The following is an 18,955-nucleotide window of genomic DNA, read 5'->3' as shown; positions in this document are numbered from 1 at the left end:
TCAATTTGGAAGAAAATACCCCTTCATACGTTGGCTGGTTGTTTGAAAGGGCTCTCCACCCTAGTGACTACCAAATCTAACTTTTTATGGTTTTTCAAAATTATTTTTATTAATTTGAAATTGATAAAAACAGAACATCAGTATATTTGTGGAAAGATATTAGGCAGAATTTTCTATCCGACCATGGAGGCTGGAGACTGAAGATGGGCTGGTCTGTAGCTTCTCCCTGGTAGCTGGTGCGTTGCCATTAGGTCAATTAAAGGGTCTAGTAAGGCAATTTTGCAGATGCCAGGAATTCTTCAGTTGGTATGCAATCCCAATGAGACAGATGCACAACAAATCAATGGAGTTGGCTTTCAGAGGTTGAGTGGAACTGGGTTAGCAAGTTTAGAACAACATTCTGCTGATAGCCATTTAGTGGAGGACTTGCATGTCTATAATGATGGCTTTGCAACTGTGACTATTGTTAGTTTAAACTATTTTGAAAGCTCTTAAGAAAATGTATCCATCTCGAGACATACTTTCCAACATATTTCTGAAGCAATCCCACTAATGGTGGGGCTGCTGATATTTTAGTGTTGGTTAGCTACCTTTGACCCTACAGTCTCAGAGGCCTAGTTGCTGCCCTTAATTGAGCCGTAGACACATTTTCTCACTTCAAATTCTATCTCTCCAATTACTGCAATAAAATTAAAAAGGAAAGAGGACAACAAAGGACACCCTCTCACCCTGAGTGCTGCAATTCAAACATGGTAAAAGAACATGAGAATTACTGAATTTTAACCAATCTGCAAAACTGAGGATTGCGAAGCTGGCTGTTCACCTAACAATGTCAATGCGACCAGTAAACTCCACTGCAACAGCTACAGCATTCAAATGTCCACTCTTAATGCTCACTTCAGAGACTGACCTGTATGTCTTCCATTTTAATTTTTTTTTAATCAAAAAGCATATTATCTAAATGGTGAGAGATAGAAAGATCTGGGTGTTTCAGTGCATGAATATCTCAGGTTAATATGCAGGCACAGCAAGCAATCAGGAAAGCTTTAAGTTTTATGAGGGAATTGAATGTAGGGAAGCTTTACTTCAGTTACACGGGACATAGGTGAGACCCCATTTGGAATACTGTTTATAATACTAGCCCCTGTATTTACAGGAGGATGTTAATGCATGAGAAGCAGTTCAGAGAAGGTTTACTAGACTGATATTAAAATCAGACCAGCTGTGATATTATTAAATGGTGGAGCAAGTTCAAAGGGCCAAGGTGCTCTTGTTCCTGGTCCATATGGTTCACCTGAGGTGAAGTCCGAATAATGCTGGGCTGAAGGCTTATTCCTACCATTTCTCATGACCTTACAGACAACCAAAAGTCTTAACTTGTATTAGTGTGCTGAGGATCAAGAATGCTGCTCTGAGACTCAGGTTATACTTTGTTAATATTTGCTCAAAGCTACTTTGCATTAATAATCTAATGTTAAAACTTGTTTTTTAAATATCCAAATCAAGAATATGTTGAGTGGTTATGGCTATTTTCTTTGTTATCTTAGGCAGTATAGTAATATGATTGTCTTGTTTTTATTCTACACTAATTTTTACTCTTTTACAGGCTTCATGCAGTTTATACAGTCTGTGCCTGTTGCTGAAGTATTGGCGACAGAAGGAAGTATACAGGTAAAACAAATAACACAACTGAATTAGAAGAGAGATGTTATGTTTTTAATACTAAGGTACATAACAGTAGAATTTCGTTGGTAACCCCATGCCCATAATTCACCTAAAAATCTATTCATATAGAACAAAGAACTGTACAAGACAGGAACAGATTCTTTGGCCCAAAATGTCTGTGCTGACTATGAGGCCATCCTAAACTAAAACTGACAAAATTGCAGATGCTGGAAATCCGAATGAAAACAAATTCCTGGAAAAAGCTTAGAAGATCGGACAGCATTCGTGGAAAGGAATCAGAGTCCAGTGATCCTTCCTCAGAACGGGGTTCATTTTCATAGAATATGGCATGTGGTAAAGCTAAATACATTCAATATTCAGATTTGTTTATAGAAGTTTTACATTTTAGAAAATTACAGAAATTTGATACCACTTAAATCTGTTGTATTGCTGAAATCAGGAAAAGAAAATCCATGAACACTAAGCTGACAGATAACTAATGACTGACTTCTCTCAACTGTTTATTCATAATGAAACTAATCTGTCACAGATTATGACAGAGTCATTGAGTTGTGCAGCACAGAAATAGATCTTTAAGTCCAACAACTCATCCATGCCAACCAGATATCCTAAATTAATCTCATCCTATTTGCCCCTCTGAACCCTTCCTATTCATATACCCATCCAAATTCCATTTAAATGTTGTAATTGTACCAGCCTCCACCACTTCCTCTGGCAGCTCATTCCATACACACACCACCCTTTGTGTGAAAAGGTTGCCCTTTAGATCCCTTATAAATTTTGTCCCCTCACCATAAGCCTATGTCCTCTAGTTCTGTATTATCCCACTCCAGGAACCTTGTCTATTTACCATATCCATGCCCCTCATGATTTAACAAACTTCTGTAAAGTCATCCCTTGGCCTCTGACACTCGATAGAAAACAGCCACAGCCTATTCTGCCTCTCCCAATAGCTTAAACCCTCCAACCCTGGCACCATCCTTGTAAATCTTTTCTGAACCCTTTCAAGTTTCACAACATCCTTCCGATAGGAGAGAGACCAGAATTGCGCACAATATTCCAAAAGTGGCCTAATGAATGTCTTGTACAGCTGCAACATGACCTCCCAACTCCTAAATTCAATACTCTGATCAATAAAGGAAAGCATACCAAACGCCGCCTTCCCTATCCTATCTACCTGCGACTCCACTTTCAAGGAGCTATGAACCTGCACTCCAAGGTCAATTTGTTCAGCAACACTCTCCGTGACCTTACCATTAAGTGTATAAGACCTGCCCTGATTTGCCTTTCGAAAATGCAACACCTCACATATATTTAAATTAAACTCCATCTGCCCCTTAGTCCATTGGCCCTCCTGATAGATACATAAAACTTGGGAGCAGAAGGAAGCTCTGTGGCCCTTCAACCCTTCTCTGACATGTGTCTCAGCCGCTCTTTTCTATCTGTTAGCCATAAACCTTAATTCATTTATATATCAAAAATCTGTTTAACTCAATCTTGGTTAGTTTAGTGTTGCTTTCTGGGCCAAAAAATTCCACAGACGTTGTTTGCATCAATATATTGATGTTTACTACTAGTTTTAGAGGAGTATAGTTTGTAAAGAAGACACCCGGCAGGGGAAGGGAACAGTTCTGATCTTTTCTTCTACACCACCATCAAAGTATGGCAAAAGCTGAGCGTCTGCTTCGTACAAAGCAGTGCCTTAGGAATTACTTTCAAAGAAGAAAAGCTAATCACTAAAGTATCAAGAAATGCTGTTTCTATGGTAGCTTTCAAAAGTCAAGGAAGCAAGAAAAAAATGTTGGAACAGGAGTAGGCCGTTCAGCCTATCAAATTTGCTGGCCATTCCACATCATGGCTGATCATCTCCTCAGCTCAGGGAAATGGCACTATCTCCATATCTCTCCCAAGTTGTTTGTCTCTAGATTTCCAAGATAAATTTCAAATTCTCAGTGCATCATTGCTATTCCAATGCCATTTCATCAGCAATGTCCATTGTAGGAACTGTATTCCTAGTATGCTAGTAATATCAGTATGTAATAAGATAAAAAAAATTCCTGGGCCCAAATCTTTGGATTGTCAGAGGTACTCCAGGTGATGTGCTACAGGACCTGTGGTGATGCTGCCCCTTTAATAAGGTTATGTTGTCCTTGGTTTTGTTTCAAAAGGGATTGGAAAGGCAGAGGTGTCAATTTGTCTGGGAATGGTTACTTTTAACAATGGCAGGGGAATGGCCAGTTCTCCCAGTTCAGATCTTTTTTCTAGTTTGGTTTGTTTAAGCAAGGAGTCAAAAACTACTGGGGACCTAGGGAAGGAGCTACAATGAAAATAAGTTTCATGCTTCAACAGAGGTCTTACCTGGACTTTCTCTCTAAAATCTCTTCTGCCTCTAAGAACCGGTATTTGAATTCACCTTTGACCAAGGGTTGTGCTTATGGGGCTGCAGGGATTGGAATAGTTCTTTCATTAAGTTGTGAATAAGTTGTGGATTATCAAATAATTTATTCTAAATTCTGGTTTATTTTGTGTTTCATCCGTATGTTTAAATAAATTCTGATTTGTTTAAAGGTGAATGGTTTGACCAGTTACATCACTCCTGGAGTATTCACTTTACATCTGCCTAAATAAATAAAAGTTAGAATCTGAGCTACCTTCTTAAAACATTTTGAGGGGGTCTGGTCTGGTCCATAATAGACTTCTGAATACATTGTGGCGCTTCTTTCCAATGCATCCTTTCTTAAAATTTAAATATCCAATTGGCAGTTGCCCTTCTCATGATCCAATGAAAAGGTCTCCAAATCTGACTTAGATATCCATGAAATGCTAGACAATAATATAAAATTCTGGATAACTATAAAACTAACTTCTCCAAGCACTCATGTTAAAATCCCTGAACTGCTCCTCAAATGAGCCTACTGCTCAAATCCCCACCCCAATCAACCATGTTTCCGGCTCTGTCTTACACTCTAATTCACTTTCCTTCTCTCTATAGCTCTACAAAGAAGCTTCACTGTCTAGAATACAAAGGTTGGATCTTAAATTGGAAGATCCCTCCAAAAAATCAAGACACTGTGATCAGAAATAGGGTTTGAAGAAGAATCTTACTGGACTCCATGTTAACTCTGTTCCTATCTCCACAGATACTGGGCGACACAGTGACTGTGGTTAGCACTGCTGCCTCACAGCACCAGGTACCCAGGTGACTGTCTGTGTGGAATTTGCACATTCTCCCCATGTCTGCCTGGGTTACCTTTGGGTGCTCCGATTTCCTCCCACAATCCAAATGTGCAGATTAGGTGAATTGGCCATGGTAAATTGCCCATAGTGTAGGTAAGGTCTGCAGGAGTAAAGTTGAAACTTTATTGCTGGAACAGCACAGCAGGTCAGGCAGCATCCAGGGAACAGGAGATTCGACGTTTCGGGCACAGGCCCTTCTTCAGGAATGAGCAGAGAGTGTTCAGCAGGAGAAGATAAAAGGTAGGGAGGAGGGACTTGGAGGAGGGGAGTTGGAAATGTGATAGGTGGAAAGAGGTCAAGGTGAGGGTGATAGGTCGGAGTAGGGTGGAGGCGGAGAGGTCAAGAAGAAGACTGCAGGTCAGGAAGGCGGTGCCGGGCTGGAAGGATCCGGCTGAGACAAGGTGGGGGGAGGGGGGATGAAGAAACTGGTGAAGTCCAAGTTCATCCCCTGCGGTTGGAGGGTTCCCAGTCGGAAGATAAGACGCTCCTCCTCCGACCGTCGGGTTGTTGTGGTTTGGCGGTGGATGAGTCCAATGACCTGCATATCCTCGGTGGAGTGGGAGGGGGAGTTGAAATGTTGTGCCACAGGTTGGTTGGGTTGGTTCGTCCGGGTGGGACGAAAAATGTGCAGTAATGGGGAAGGGATTTGGGTGGCATACTCTTTGAAGGATCAGTGTGACTTTTTGGGCCAAAGGGCCTGTTTCCATACTGTAGGGATTCGAGCTTCACACCTGAGTTTCTTCAGTATTCTCTGTGTTTGTTTTATCTTTTTTGATTTTGTTTGGAATATCTGGACCTATTGTTATGAAGATTTCTTTTTCCATTTTAATAAGTTCATTTATCAAGTTGTTTGTATTTTATAAATAACTTATAAATCTGAATACAGTGCAAATTAGCATGAAACATTAGGATTAACAAATCTGCATTTTACAAATATTGGCTGATCGATGTCTGCCTACTGCTTCCAACCACATTTTAATTTTTTGAAGTACAATTTTGTTTTATTAACTTAAATTTTATATGCATCATTATGAACTATTTGCATTTTCCTCACAGGCACTTTTAAGAGAGAAGTGTGTTCAGGTTTCTTACCTGCTGATAAGCAGTGTGGGTCAGGTCAAGTTGATTAGGCTTTAGTTAATTTTTCACTTAACTTTGAAATATTAACTAATGATTCCAAATACTTAAGTACATTTTTGTTTGAGAAAACAATCCCAAATATTTTGAATTTTGAGAGAAAGAACATGAACTCTTAATCCAAAAAAAATTGAACTCCAGATTCTTTGGTAATCTAATGCCTTCAATTGTACATTTTCTAGAACTTTTTCAGAAAACATGCACCCAGTGAAAAAGGGCCCTCTGGTATCAGTGCTGAGGTTATGGACACCTATGTTAAAAGCTGTGGTAAGTAATAAATATCAACAGGAAACAAACGTTTTCTAACAGGCAATAATCTCAAATATGATTTGTAGTAAAGGTGTAATCTCATTTTGTGTTATGGACTTGGTCCAAAACTCATACCTAAGCAATATGCCCCATTCAATATTCTATTGAATGGAGTCCTTGGACTTATCAATAGGTTTTTGATAACATGCCACATGAACAAAGTTAGAGACAAAAAAAAACGCAGATGCTGGAATCCAAGGCAGACAGGCAGGAGGCTGGAAGAACACAGCAAGCCAGGCAGCATCACGAGGTGGAGAAGTCGATGATTTGGATGTAACACTCCTTCAGTACTGGGGGGGGGGGGGGGGGGGGTGGTGTAAGGGGAGCTGCAGATAAAGGAGGTGACGGGGACAGGGTGGTGAAGTGAGGGTTTTGCTGACAAAAACACTCGGACTGGCCTCGACCTTAGAACATAGAACAGTACAGCACAGCACAGCACAGGCCCTTCAGCCCACGATGTTGTGCCGACCACTGATCCTCATGTATGCACCCTCAAATTTCTGTGACCATATGCATGTCCAGTAGTCTCTTAAATGTCCCCAATGACCTTGTTTCCACAACTGCTGCTGGCAACGCATTCCATGCTCTCTCAACTCTCTGTGTAAAGAACCCTTCTCTGACATCCCCTCTATATTTTCCTCCAACCAGCTTAAAACTATGACCCCTCATGTTAGTCATTTCTGCCCTGGGAAATAGTCTCTGGCTATCGACTCTATCTATGCCTCTCATTATCTTGTATACCTCAATTAGGTCCCCTCTCCTCCTCCTTTTCTCCAATGAAAAAAGTCCAAGCTCAGTCAACCTCTCTTCATAAGATAAGCCCTCCAGTCCAGGCAGCATCCTGGTAAACCTCCTCTGAACCCTCTCCAAAGCATCCACATTTTTCCTATAATAGGGTGACCAGAACTGGACGCAGTATTCCAAGTGCGGTCTAACTAAAGTTTTATAGAGCTACAACAAGATCTCATGACTTTTAAACTCAATCCCCCTGTTAATGAAAGCCAAAACACCATATGCTTTCTTAACAACCCTGTCCACTTGGGTGGCCATTTTAAGGGACCTATGTATCTGCACACCAAGATCTCTCTGTTCCTCCACGCTGCCAAGAATCCTATCCTTAATCCTATACTCAGCTTTCAAATTCGACCTTCCAAAATGCATCACCTTGCATTTATCCAGGTTGAACTCCATCTGCCACCTCTCAGTCCATCTCTGCATCCTGTCAATGTCCCTCTGCAACCTACAACAGCCCTTTATACTGTCAACGACACCTCCAACCTTTGTGTCATCTGCAAACTTGCTGACCCATCCTTCAATCCCCTCATCCAAGTCATTAATAAAAATTACAAACAGTAGAGGCCCAAGAACAGAGCCCTGTGGAACACCACTCACCACAGACTTCCAGGCAGAATATTTTCCTTCTACTACCTTGCTTTAGCTGGAAGCAGAGGCCAGTTTACCACCCCCTTTATCTTCAGCTCCCCTTACAGTGTGGAAACAACCCTTCAGCCCAACACGTCCACACCAACACACCGAAGCGCAACCCACCCATACCCCTACATTTACCCCTTCACCTAACACTACGGGCAATTTAGCATGGCCAGTTCACCTGACCTGCACGTCTTTGGACAGTGGGAGGAAACCAGAGCACCCGGAGGAAACCCACGCAGACATGGGGAGAATGTGCAAACTCCACACAGTCAGTCGCCTGAGTCGGGAATTGAACCCGGGTCTCTGGCGCTGTGAGGCAGCAGTGCTAACCGTATTGTCAAAAGAGCAACCAAAACTCAGGTATCCATTTCACAGCCAAATATTACATATTTTCAATTTTCCAGTACGCTCTGGGATTACCATCTAGTCATATACACGGGTGCTTGTAATCTCTCAGTTCAGAACAGCATTCTCCTCTCTCTCTCACTCATTCACTCACACTCTCTCACTCACACTCTCACTCTCACTCTCACTCTCACTCTCACTCTCACTCTCACTCTCACTCTCTCTCTCTCTCTGTCTCTCTCTCTTTCTCTCTCTCTCTCTCTCTCTCTCTCTCACTCTCTCTCTCACTCTCAAAGGTACAGTACATGCCTTCAACTTCATAACAATATTGACTTGGCCTGATTTATCTTAACCTAAGTAATCTGCTTTAATGAATCATAGATAGAATCCCTAAAGTGTGGAAGGAGGCCATGTGGCCCATGGACACTGACTCCACAGGCCAACCATTTTGATTTGGTGCATCAATAACCTTGCTTCCAAAAAGTCAGAAGTGGGGATGTTTGCTGATGATGATTGCATAACATTTAGTGATATTCATTATTTTCGGATACTGAAGCAGTCCATGTCCTTATGTGGCAAGACTTGGACAAAGTCCAAGCTTGGGCTGATAAGTGCAAAGTGATATTTGTTCTCCTCAAATGCCAGGCAATGACCCTGTCCAACAAGAGAGAATCTAACCATGTCCTTTTGAGATTCGCTGGCAGTGCTTTGTTGAATTCTCCCTCTTTCAGCATCCTGGAGTTTACCATTGCCCAGGATCTGAACTGAACCAGTCATATCAATACTGTAGCCGCAAGAGTAGGTTAGTAGCTAAGAATTCAGAGGCAAGTAACTTGCCTCATGATTCCCCAATGCCTGTAGATTGTCTGCAAAGGATATGTCAGGATTGTAATGGAATAACTTCCACGTCCATGGATGAGTGGAGCTCGAATAACATTCCCAAGAAGCTTGACAATATCCAGGACAAAGTAACTCACTTGACTGATCCACCTCCTTAAGCATTTGAGATCAACACAACTAACACAGTGCCAGCAATGTCTAGTATCTACAAGAAACACTGCAGTAACCTCATTGAGGCTTCTTCAACAGCACCTTTGCGCTGAAGGTTCAAATATGGAGAAAATGGGAACAAGGTACTGTATGGTCAGTCATGATCTTATTGAGAGTCTAGCCAGTTTGAAGAGCTAAATGCCGTATTTCTGCTCTAATTTCTGTTTCTGTGAAGCAGTAGGTAACCAGATGCCCCGATTCCTTTGATGTTACTTCAGAGATATTATTAGCTAAGCTGACACAAAGTACTTGATATTTTATAGCCTCAAATTTGTCTTAGATTAGGATTAGCATTTCAGCTGTAACAATTAATCTGAGTGAATTTTGTTACTGGATTGTGAATTGGAATTAGCATATGTAATAGCATTAAAAATATTATTAGCATTAATAATGAATATAAATTTAAAATGGGCAATTCCATGGATTTCAGCTTTTTTAAGTTTTAATATTTAAACTATCTAATTTTGTTGTAGCTGGATATTGTGTGATTACATACATCCTTGGAGTTGGGGACAGACATTTGGATAACCTCCTGCTGACAAAGACTGGTAAGTTTTCAACAACATAGCACCTTTGTTATTGTGATCCAGAGCCTTTAAAATGTTTTGAAGTTGCTTTACAATCCACTTCTTTCTTCATACACCTCAAACTCGCATTCAGGTATATAAAAGGTAATCTTAGTTGAAGATTTGTTGATCGTATAAATAGATTCAGTTTGAATAAAAATTCAGCAGGTGTCACTGCAGATCTGTTTTGTATTGCTGCTTTAGGCCAACAAAGATACATTCCAGCAATTTGCTGCATGCTATTTTTATATGGCTCTGAATTCCATCTTTATGCAGACCTTAAAATAATCCTAAAATCTTTGCAGTTTTGTTCTGCCAGTCTTTGAGTGAATTATCATAATTTTTTTAAAGTTTGCAGAAAAATAGTTAATATTGTGTCATTTTTCTTGGTTATGGATGTACAGACTGTACATTGCATTGGTAGCCTTCTTGTTTAATGTACAATGTATATATACAATACAATTCAATACAGCACAGGAACAGGCCCTTCAGCCCACCAAGCCTGTGCCAATTCCTTGTCCTTATTTAAACCCACTACTTACTTCTCGTGCATGGTATCTATCTCTCTGTTCTCCTAGCGTTCATGTGTCTATCAAGATACACCTTAAACATTGCTAACATATCTGCTTCCACCACTTCCACTGGCGGTGCGTTCTAGGCATCCATTATCCTCTGTATGAAATATTTTCCCTGCACTTCTCTCCTAAACTTTTCCCCTTTCTTCTTGAACCTATGCCCTCTTGTTGACCTTTCCACCCTGGGAGAAAACCTTTTACTATCCAGCCTCTCTAGGCCTCTTTGAATTTTGTACATCTTTATCAGGTTGCCCCTCCGCCTCCGTATTTCCAGTGAAAACAATCTTAGTTTATCCACCTCTCCTACTAAATCCTGCAGACCAGGCAATGTCCTGATAAAACTTCTCTGCACCCTCTCCAAAGCATCCACATCCTTCTAGTAGTGTGGCGACCAGAATTGCATGCAGTATTCCAATGAGGCCTAACAAAAGTTTTGCAGAGCTGTAACATATCTTGCCAACTTTTATATTTGTACCCTGGCCAATGAAGGCAAATGTGCTGTATTCCTTCTTGACCATTGTGTATCTTGCCATTTTCAGTCACCTGTGTACCACGGCGCCCAGATCTCTCTATATGTCCATGCTCCTAAAGGGTTCTGCCATTTATTGTATAATTCACTGCTGAATTTGATATTCCAGAATGCATCACCTCACATTTGTCTGGATATAATTCCATTTGCCTTTTTCTGTGCCCAAATCTACACTTGATGTGTATCCAGCTGTATCCTTTGACAATCCTCCTTACTATCTGCAAATCTGCCAATTTTAGTGTCACCCGCAAACTTAGTAATCAAGCTACCTATGTTTTCCTCCAGATCATATTCAACAAAGACCCCAGCACTGATTCCTGTGGAATACCACTAGTTACTGAGCTCTGTTTAGAAAAGCACCCTTCGTCTGCTACTCTGTCTTCTGTGACCAAGCCAGTTTTGTATCTATCTAGCCAGCTCACCCCAGATCCAATGACACTCTATCTTGTATTGCCATAAGATATCTTATCAAATGCCTCAATAAAGTCGATGTAGATAACATTCACTGCCCTTCCCTCATCAATCATTCTTGTCACCTCTTCAAAAAAACTCAATCAAGTTGGTTAGACATGACCTTCCCCACACAAACCCATGCTGCCTACCTTTAACAAGTCCATTTGCTTCCAAATGTGAATAAATCTAGTCTCTTAGTATCTTTTCCAATAGTTTCCTCACCCTTGACGTCAGGCTCACCGGCCTGTAATTATCTGGATTATTCCCTGTTTCCCTTTGTAAGCACACAAACAACATAGCCATTTTCCAGTCCTCTGGAACCTAGCCTAAGGCCAAAGCGGACGCAAAGATGTCTGCTCCAGCTATTTCACTCCCTTGCCTCTAATAGTACCTTGGGATAGATCACATCTGGCCCTGGGGACTGTCTATCTTAATATATCTCAAGATACACAACACTTCCTCGTTCGTTATGTTGACCTTTCCTTAACCTCAACATTGCTCATATTCCCTTTCTTCGGTGAATACCAATACAGGTCATTCTGTTATAACACGTGTTTTGTCGTCACGAATTCACTAAAACATAATTGACTAATTGGGGACGCTGTTTCTGCAGGGTAGACTTTTAAAATGTGTTGGCTGTAATGTGATTATAGCACCAACATTTTAAGCACTGTTTCTAAAGCACAATTTTTCTATAACATGGGGTTGTACAAGAATGCAACCATCACGTCATAGAAGAACTGACTATGTAAGGAATCTTCAGGGCTATTTTCTCCATTTCCACGGTATCATGTTAACTCAAATTACCTAACTATGTCACTTAAGTTTTTCTTTGAAGTAAGGAAACTTAACTATTTGGACAAATTGTTTTTGAAGTGGAGCATTTCAATAATCCAATGGCCCTTTAAAGTTTTCTTTTAATGGGTAACCGATAGTTTCTTGTTTTCCCATTTTCAGAAAGGCCTATTGCTCGAAAATAGTGAATATCTCTAAATGTATTTCCACATATTCCACTGTATTATAAATTTCCAGATGCTGTGTATACCTGATAATGATTGATCTCAACCACTGTAATCCGTCAGCTTCCTGCGATATGTTTGTCAGCATTTATAGTAAATTGTTTCATGAGGAAGATCTTGTAAGAACCCTCTGATAGTAAATGGACAGCTCTGGCCAGAAATCACAAAGAGCCTTGTTTTCGTTCAGTCCGCCTTCAAGCAAGTTTTGATAAACCTTTAATCATGAAATAATGAAAGGAGCTCGATTAGGTTTTAAATAACTGAGTTGGATATGTGACTGTCTCTAGTTAGCGTTGCACCAATTGTCTTTTTTTTTTGCATGTAATATTATGCTTTTTGATTAATTCTCCAATGTTCTTTGATATAGTATTTCAACATAAGTATATAATAATGCATTCATTATTTGTGCTAATGCTAAACAGACATGAGTGAATCTATTGATTACAAATAGTTTAAAAAATACATTTTCAAAACCATTCGAATTCTTTCTTCAAAGGTATTGTCTCGTTAGCTCTATTTTTATTCTAGCAGCAAAAATAATGGATTGAATAAGGTCAGTAGGTCACTTGAAGCTCAGATGACTGGAATGCAAACAGTTAACATTGAATCTTTTGCAACCATTTTTGTGTAGCTAGTGTTAAATTGGTACCCAAGGGAAATGTGCAATACTGTTTGGACAGCACTCATTTCTAGAAAGATTCTTGCATGAGTGCTCAGAATGAGCCCATCATTCAAGATTGGCAAAAGCAGGGACTGTGTAATGGAGAACATATTTGAGTGTACAAAGGAAACATTAATGGTTGGGTAGTCAAATCTGTACCTGATCTGTAAAGTACAAATAGATCAGCATTCCAGTGTTCCGTATTTTGCATGCTGCAGGGTAAGATTAATCTTTCTGCATTATGGTAGCAGTTCTTGTGTAGAGGATAAATTGATCTGTTAAAAGCAAAAGGGAGATGAATCCTATCTAGAAAAGATCTTTTCATTTTGCTGGAGGGCTTGCTGAATTGAATAAGGAATAGAATTGATTACAAATGTAGACTATCTCAACCCGCAAATAAATCTGAGTCAAGAAGAAAAGGGAATGTTTTAAAAAATGCATCCATGATCATCTTTCATTCAGAAGAGTTTTCTACTTAGCTGAAAATGAGGTCCACATTAGCCCCCCCCCCCCCCCCCCATTCCTGTTTTCTAGGAGGAAAAGACTTTGAAAAAGGTCTAAAAACATTGTCCAAAAATGTCACATGTCTACACTCGTTCAAAAGTCTATTTAAGTAGTGTAAGATACATATGTAAAACAAGTTTCTTTAATGTTAGGTTGTCAGTTGACTGTACCAAAGGTTTGCTAATGAGCCATTGCACTTGCCATTTTCTTTATTTGATCATCACCTCAATTTTGAAGTGATGCTGCTTTTATAAAGTAAAAAGCACATGGAATGCTAAGATGATTAATCTATGCTTGACTTGTACTGTTGCAGGGAAATTATTTCACATAGACTTTGGATATATTTTGGGTCGTGATCCTAAACCTTTGCCACCTCCCATGAAATTGAGTAAAGAAATGGTAGAGGGCATGGGTGGAATGCAGAGTGAACAGTACCAAGAATTCCGTAAACAATGTTATACTGCCTTTCTGCACCTGAGAAGGTAAATGTGTCTCAATTTTCATTTCACTACATCACGCTAAGGAGAGCTTACTTTTTTTGAATAAAAGCCATTGAAAATTATCTGTTTCAAATTTGTCTTCCCTGATTTGTAAGTCTAGCCTTAATTAAAAGTTATTGAATTCAAATCGAACAGCAATTATAAAATGTCTTATACATCTTCATGACATCGCAGAGATGGTTCACAATTAGTGAAGTACATTTGATGTTTTGTTGCTTATAAAATTAGTAGTCTGTTTGTGCTCTCAGTCCCACAAACAGCAGTGAGTTAACTAGCCAAAAAATGCTCCTTTGATAGATCTACTTCTAACCAAGAGGGATGATGAAGACTAGTGTCAATGTTGTCTGAACTATAAAATCACCAAACTCTGTGTTTTAAAGTGTCACCCTAGATCATGTGTTCAGATATCTGGAGAAAAGCTTTAAACCTTGAGCTTTTAAGGCCAACACTGAATCAAGCTTACACCTGACTGTTGATTAAACCTTTTTGAGCAGAAATTATTTATATTAATGGATGTGATGCATATCCTGTAATAACAGTTATAAGTTAGTAAGCTTGTCAAAGTTTATTGCTTAAAAATTGCTAATTTGTGAAAATGGCCTTTTTTCAGTTCCAATGAAGGATAAATTGACTTTTGAGAAGATTTGTAGCTCAGGTTGAGGTTCTGGATGTAGATTTGCTCACTGAGCTGGAAGGTTCATTTTCAGACACTTCATCACCATATTAGGTAACATCTTCAGTGAGCCTATGAATGAAACACTGATGTAAAGCCTGCTTTCTATTTATATGTTTGAGTTTTCTAGGTTGATTATGTCATTTCCTGTGGTGACACCATTTCCTATGGTGATGTCATTTCCTGTTCTTTTTCTCAAGAGGTGGTAAATGGGATCCAAGTCAATGTGTTTGTTGATAGAGTTCCAGTTGGAATGTCATGCTTCTAGGAATTCTTGAGTGTCTGTGTTTAGCTTGTACTAGGATGGATATGTTGTCCAAGGCAAAGTGGTGTCCTTCCTCATCCGTATATAAGGATACTAGTGAGAGTGGGTCAATCAGCAGCCAATGTACTTGAAAGACCGTTATACAGACAACAAACAAAACTAATGTTATTTACAAAATACCTTGCAAGGACTGTAACAAACACTACATTAGATAAACAGACAGAAAACTAGCCACCAAGAAACATGAACATCAACTAGCCACAAAACGACATGACCCACTCTCACTGTCCTTACATACAGATGAGGAAGGATACCACTTCACCTGGGACAACATATCCATCCCAGGACAAGCCAAACACAGACACGCATGAGAATTCCTAGAAGCATGGCATTCCAACCGGAACTCTATCAACAAACACATTGACTTGGATCCCATTTACCATTCCCTGAGAAAAGGAACAGAAAATGACGTCAATATAGAAAATGACATCACCAACCCTGGGAAACTCAAACATATAAATAGAAAGCGGGCTACACCACCAGTGCTTCACTCGGAGGCTCATTGATGATGTTACCTAGTATGGTGACGAATAGTCTGAAAATGAACCTTCCAGCTCACTAAGCAAACATATATCCAGAAGGGCAAATCATCCTCTGTTGGCTTTTCCTCTTCAACAAAATTTGTTCACAGAATTTTTTTTAATTTCAGATTTCTAAAATTTTTTTAAAATCTTTTATTTGTGGTTGCTGGAACCTACAACTGTTTACAGTAGACATTAATGACTTGAAGGAAGTGATTTTTCTGTAGCCAAATTTGCCGATGAAACAAAAGTAGGTGGAAAGTCAGGTTGTGAGAGTAACGCAAACAAAGAGGTATTGATAGATTAAATAAGTGGGCAATAAGTTGGAGGAATATCATGTGGGGAAAATGTGCTGTTGTTCGTTCTGGAAGAAGAACATAAACAGAATATTACTTACTTGAAAAAAAAACTACAGATGCAAAAGGACATAAGGGTACTTGTGCACACAACGTACAGAGCTAGTACACAGGTGCAGTGGTAATCAGAAAAGCCAGTGGCCTGTTGGCTCTTATTTCAAGGGGTTGGAGTATAAGATTAGGGAAATCGTCATGCAGCTGTACTAAGATCTCATTTAGAGTACTGTGAGCAGTTTTAGAGGCATAGGAGCAGGAGTCAGCTTTTCAGCCCCTTGAACCTGTTCTGCCAGTCAATAAAATCATGGCTGATCACTGGCCTAATTCCACATGACTGCCTTGGGTCCATATCCCCTTGCTTCATAAAAAATTGTCAATCTAAGATTTAAATTTAACAACTGAATTAGCATTGAGAAAGAGAGTTCCAAGCCTCCATTATTCTTAGTGTGTAGAATCAGATAAATGTGAGGTGCTGCAAATTTTAGCAGGACTTATACACTTAATGGCATGGTCCTATGGAGTGTTGCTGAATACAGAGACCTTGGAGTGCAGGTTCATAGTTCTTTGAAAGTAGAGTTGCAGCTAGATAGGATAGTGAAGAAGGCATTTGGTATGCTTTCTTTTATTGGTCAGAATATTGAGTACAGAAGTTGGGAGGTCATGTTGCGGCTGTGCAGGACATTGGTTAGGCCACAGTTGGAATATTGCACGCAATTCTTGTCTCCTTCCTATCGGAAAGATGTTGTGAAACTTGAAAGGGTTCAGAAAAGATTTACAAGGATGTTGCCAGGGTTGGAGGATTTGAGCTATAGGGAGAGGCTGAACAGGGTGGCTGTTTTCCCTGGAGCGTTGGAGGCTGTGGGGGACCTTCTCGAGGTTTACAAAATTATGAGGGAATTGATAGGATAAATGGGCAAAGTCTTTTCCCTGAGGTCGGGGAGTCCAGAACTAGAGTGCATAGGTTTAAGGTGAGAGGGGAAAGATATAAAAGAGACCTGTGAGGCAACATTTTCACACAGAGGGTGATATGTGTATGGAATGTGCTGCCAGAGGAAGTGGTGGAGGCCAGTACAATTTCAACATTTAAGAGGCATTTGGATGGGTATATGATTAGGAAGGTTTTGGAGGGATATGGGGTGGGTGCTGGCAGATGGGAATAGATTGGGTTGGGATATTTGGTTGGCGTGGACGGGTTGGACCGAAGGGTCTGTTTCCATGCTGTACATCTCTATGACACTCTAAGTGCTTTCTAACATCTGTCCTGAATGGCCTGACCCTAATTCTAGAATCTTCAACTATATTAAATAGTTAATCCTTATCTGCCGCATCTTTTCCTGTTATATCCCGAAGACCTCTTAGATCACTGTTTAATCTTTTAAATTCTAGAAAATAGAGGCCTTACTTGTCTAATCTCTCCTCATTCTGTAACCCCTGAAGTTCAGATGTCATCCTTGTAAAGTTGCATTGAACTCCCTTCAAGGCCAAAGGGTGTAGTGCCCAGACCTGCTCACTATGTAGGATCGAACTAGGGTTTTGTATAACTGCAGCATAATGTCTGCATCCCTATACTCCAGCCCTTTAGATGTGAACATTCCATCAGCCACTTTGGCTATTTTCTGTGCTTGTTTGTGGCATTTTAAAGAGCTATGAATCTGAAACTGCAAATCGCATTAGAAATCCACTGAATGTAATTTTGTTCCTTCTAAACAAAACCCTGAACCTATCAGTTTTCGGTCCAAAGTGGATAACTTCTCACGTGCTCGTATTAAAATCCATCTGTCACAAATTTGCCAATTCATCTGTGTTATCAATTTCCTGTTGTAATTTTATGCTGCCATGAACAGTGTGTATGTTGTTGTCCAATTTTGTATCATCAACAAATTTGGATATTTTGACTTTTTAACCCATTATCCAGATCATTAATGAGTATTATAAGTAGTTAAGGTCCTAACACAGATCTCTGTGGAAAACTAGTCATGTCCTATCAATTTGAGTACTTATCCATCGTTCCAACCAGTTTCCTGTCCATGTCAGTAATTAGCCCTCCTGTTAATAATTTTTTTTAAAAAGTCATTGGACTTGCACCTCAGGTAACAGTCTCTCATGTGGAACCTTATCAAAAATCAACATCCATTATTTTAACTCTGTCCACCACCTTTGTTACCTCTTCAATAAAACAGGTTTGTCAGATATGACCTACCTTTTATGAATCCATGCTAACTCTTGGAATAACTGACAACTTTCGAGTTGATCAGTTACCTTACCCTTGATTATTACTCCAACAACTTCCCCAGCATAATTTTTTTGGTTCCCTTACCTGAGGAAAGATATTTCATTGGAGACAGTTCAGAGATGGTTCATGAAAATAATCCCTGGATTGGAGGGGTTGTCTTATGAGCAAAGGCTAAACACATTGGGACTCTACTCACTGGAGTTCAGAATATGAGATGAGGCGGAATTTTTCTTTTGGAGGGTTGAGAGCATTTGCAACTCCTTGCTACAAAGAGTTGCCATAAAAAGAGGGTCTAAGGAAGTTTGGATCGAAGAGTGAGGCTTCAGCTCAGGAGTCTTTGACAAGGAGGTTGAATGAAGTGATTACGCCACAGTTGAAGAGGGTGAAGACATGACTGCCCAGCTGGTTCAGTGCGCTACGTGCTTGATGTGGGAGGTCAACGACTCTGGTGTGTCTGGCTCGTATATGTGTGGAAAGTGTGTGCCCATTCAGCTATTGACCGAGCATATTGCAGCACTGATGAAAGAACTCGAGGACCTTAGGCTCATCCGAGAGAGCAAGATCATTCTGGACAAGACCTTCAGCGAGGTTATTACACCAATCATGCCAGAAGAGAGCAGACGATGAGGAAGGCAGAGAAGGAGACAGGTGCAAGAGACCCCGGGAGAAGTACCTGTCAGGAACAAGTTGAAGCTTTTGGAAACGGTAGAGACTGATGACACTGCCAGTTCGCAAGGCGGCCAAGTTTGTCAATCAAAAGATGGCGCAGAGGCAGAGTGGAAGAGTCAGGCAGAGTGGAAGAGTCGGACATCGCACAGAGCCGTGGTAATAGGGGACTCTATCGTGAG

General features: G+C 40.2%; 1 protein-coding gene across 1 annotated transcript in view; it reads left to right on the top strand.

Annotated features, from left to right (window-relative positions):
- Positions 1-18,955, top strand: part of pik3c3 (phosphatidylinositol 3-kinase, catalytic subunit type 3) — a 117,879-nt gene that overhangs the window by 81,684 nt on the left and 17,240 nt on the right. Inside the window, exons 19-22 of the mRNA XM_043686708.2 lie at positions 1,607-1,671; positions 6,243-6,327; positions 9,669-9,743; positions 13,816-13,984. Of these exons, the coding sequence (XP_043542643.1) occupies positions 1,607-1,671; positions 6,243-6,327; positions 9,669-9,743; positions 13,816-13,984 (394 nt within the window). The remainder of the gene's footprint in view (positions 1-1,606; positions 1,672-6,242; positions 6,328-9,668; positions 9,744-13,815; positions 13,985-18,955) is intronic.

Source organism: Chiloscyllium plagiosum, unplaced genomic scaffold (genome assembly GCF_037043375.1).
Source record: "Chiloscyllium plagiosum isolate Xiang-an unplaced genomic scaffold, Cpla_swu_hap1 HiC_scaffold_1, whole genome shotgun sequence".
Taxonomy (NCBI): Eukaryota; Metazoa; Chordata; class Chondrichthyes; order Orectolobiformes; family Hemiscylliidae; genus Chiloscyllium; species Chiloscyllium plagiosum.
Note: the sequence above shows the minus strand (reverse complement) of the source record. Positions and strands in the feature narration are given on the sequence as shown.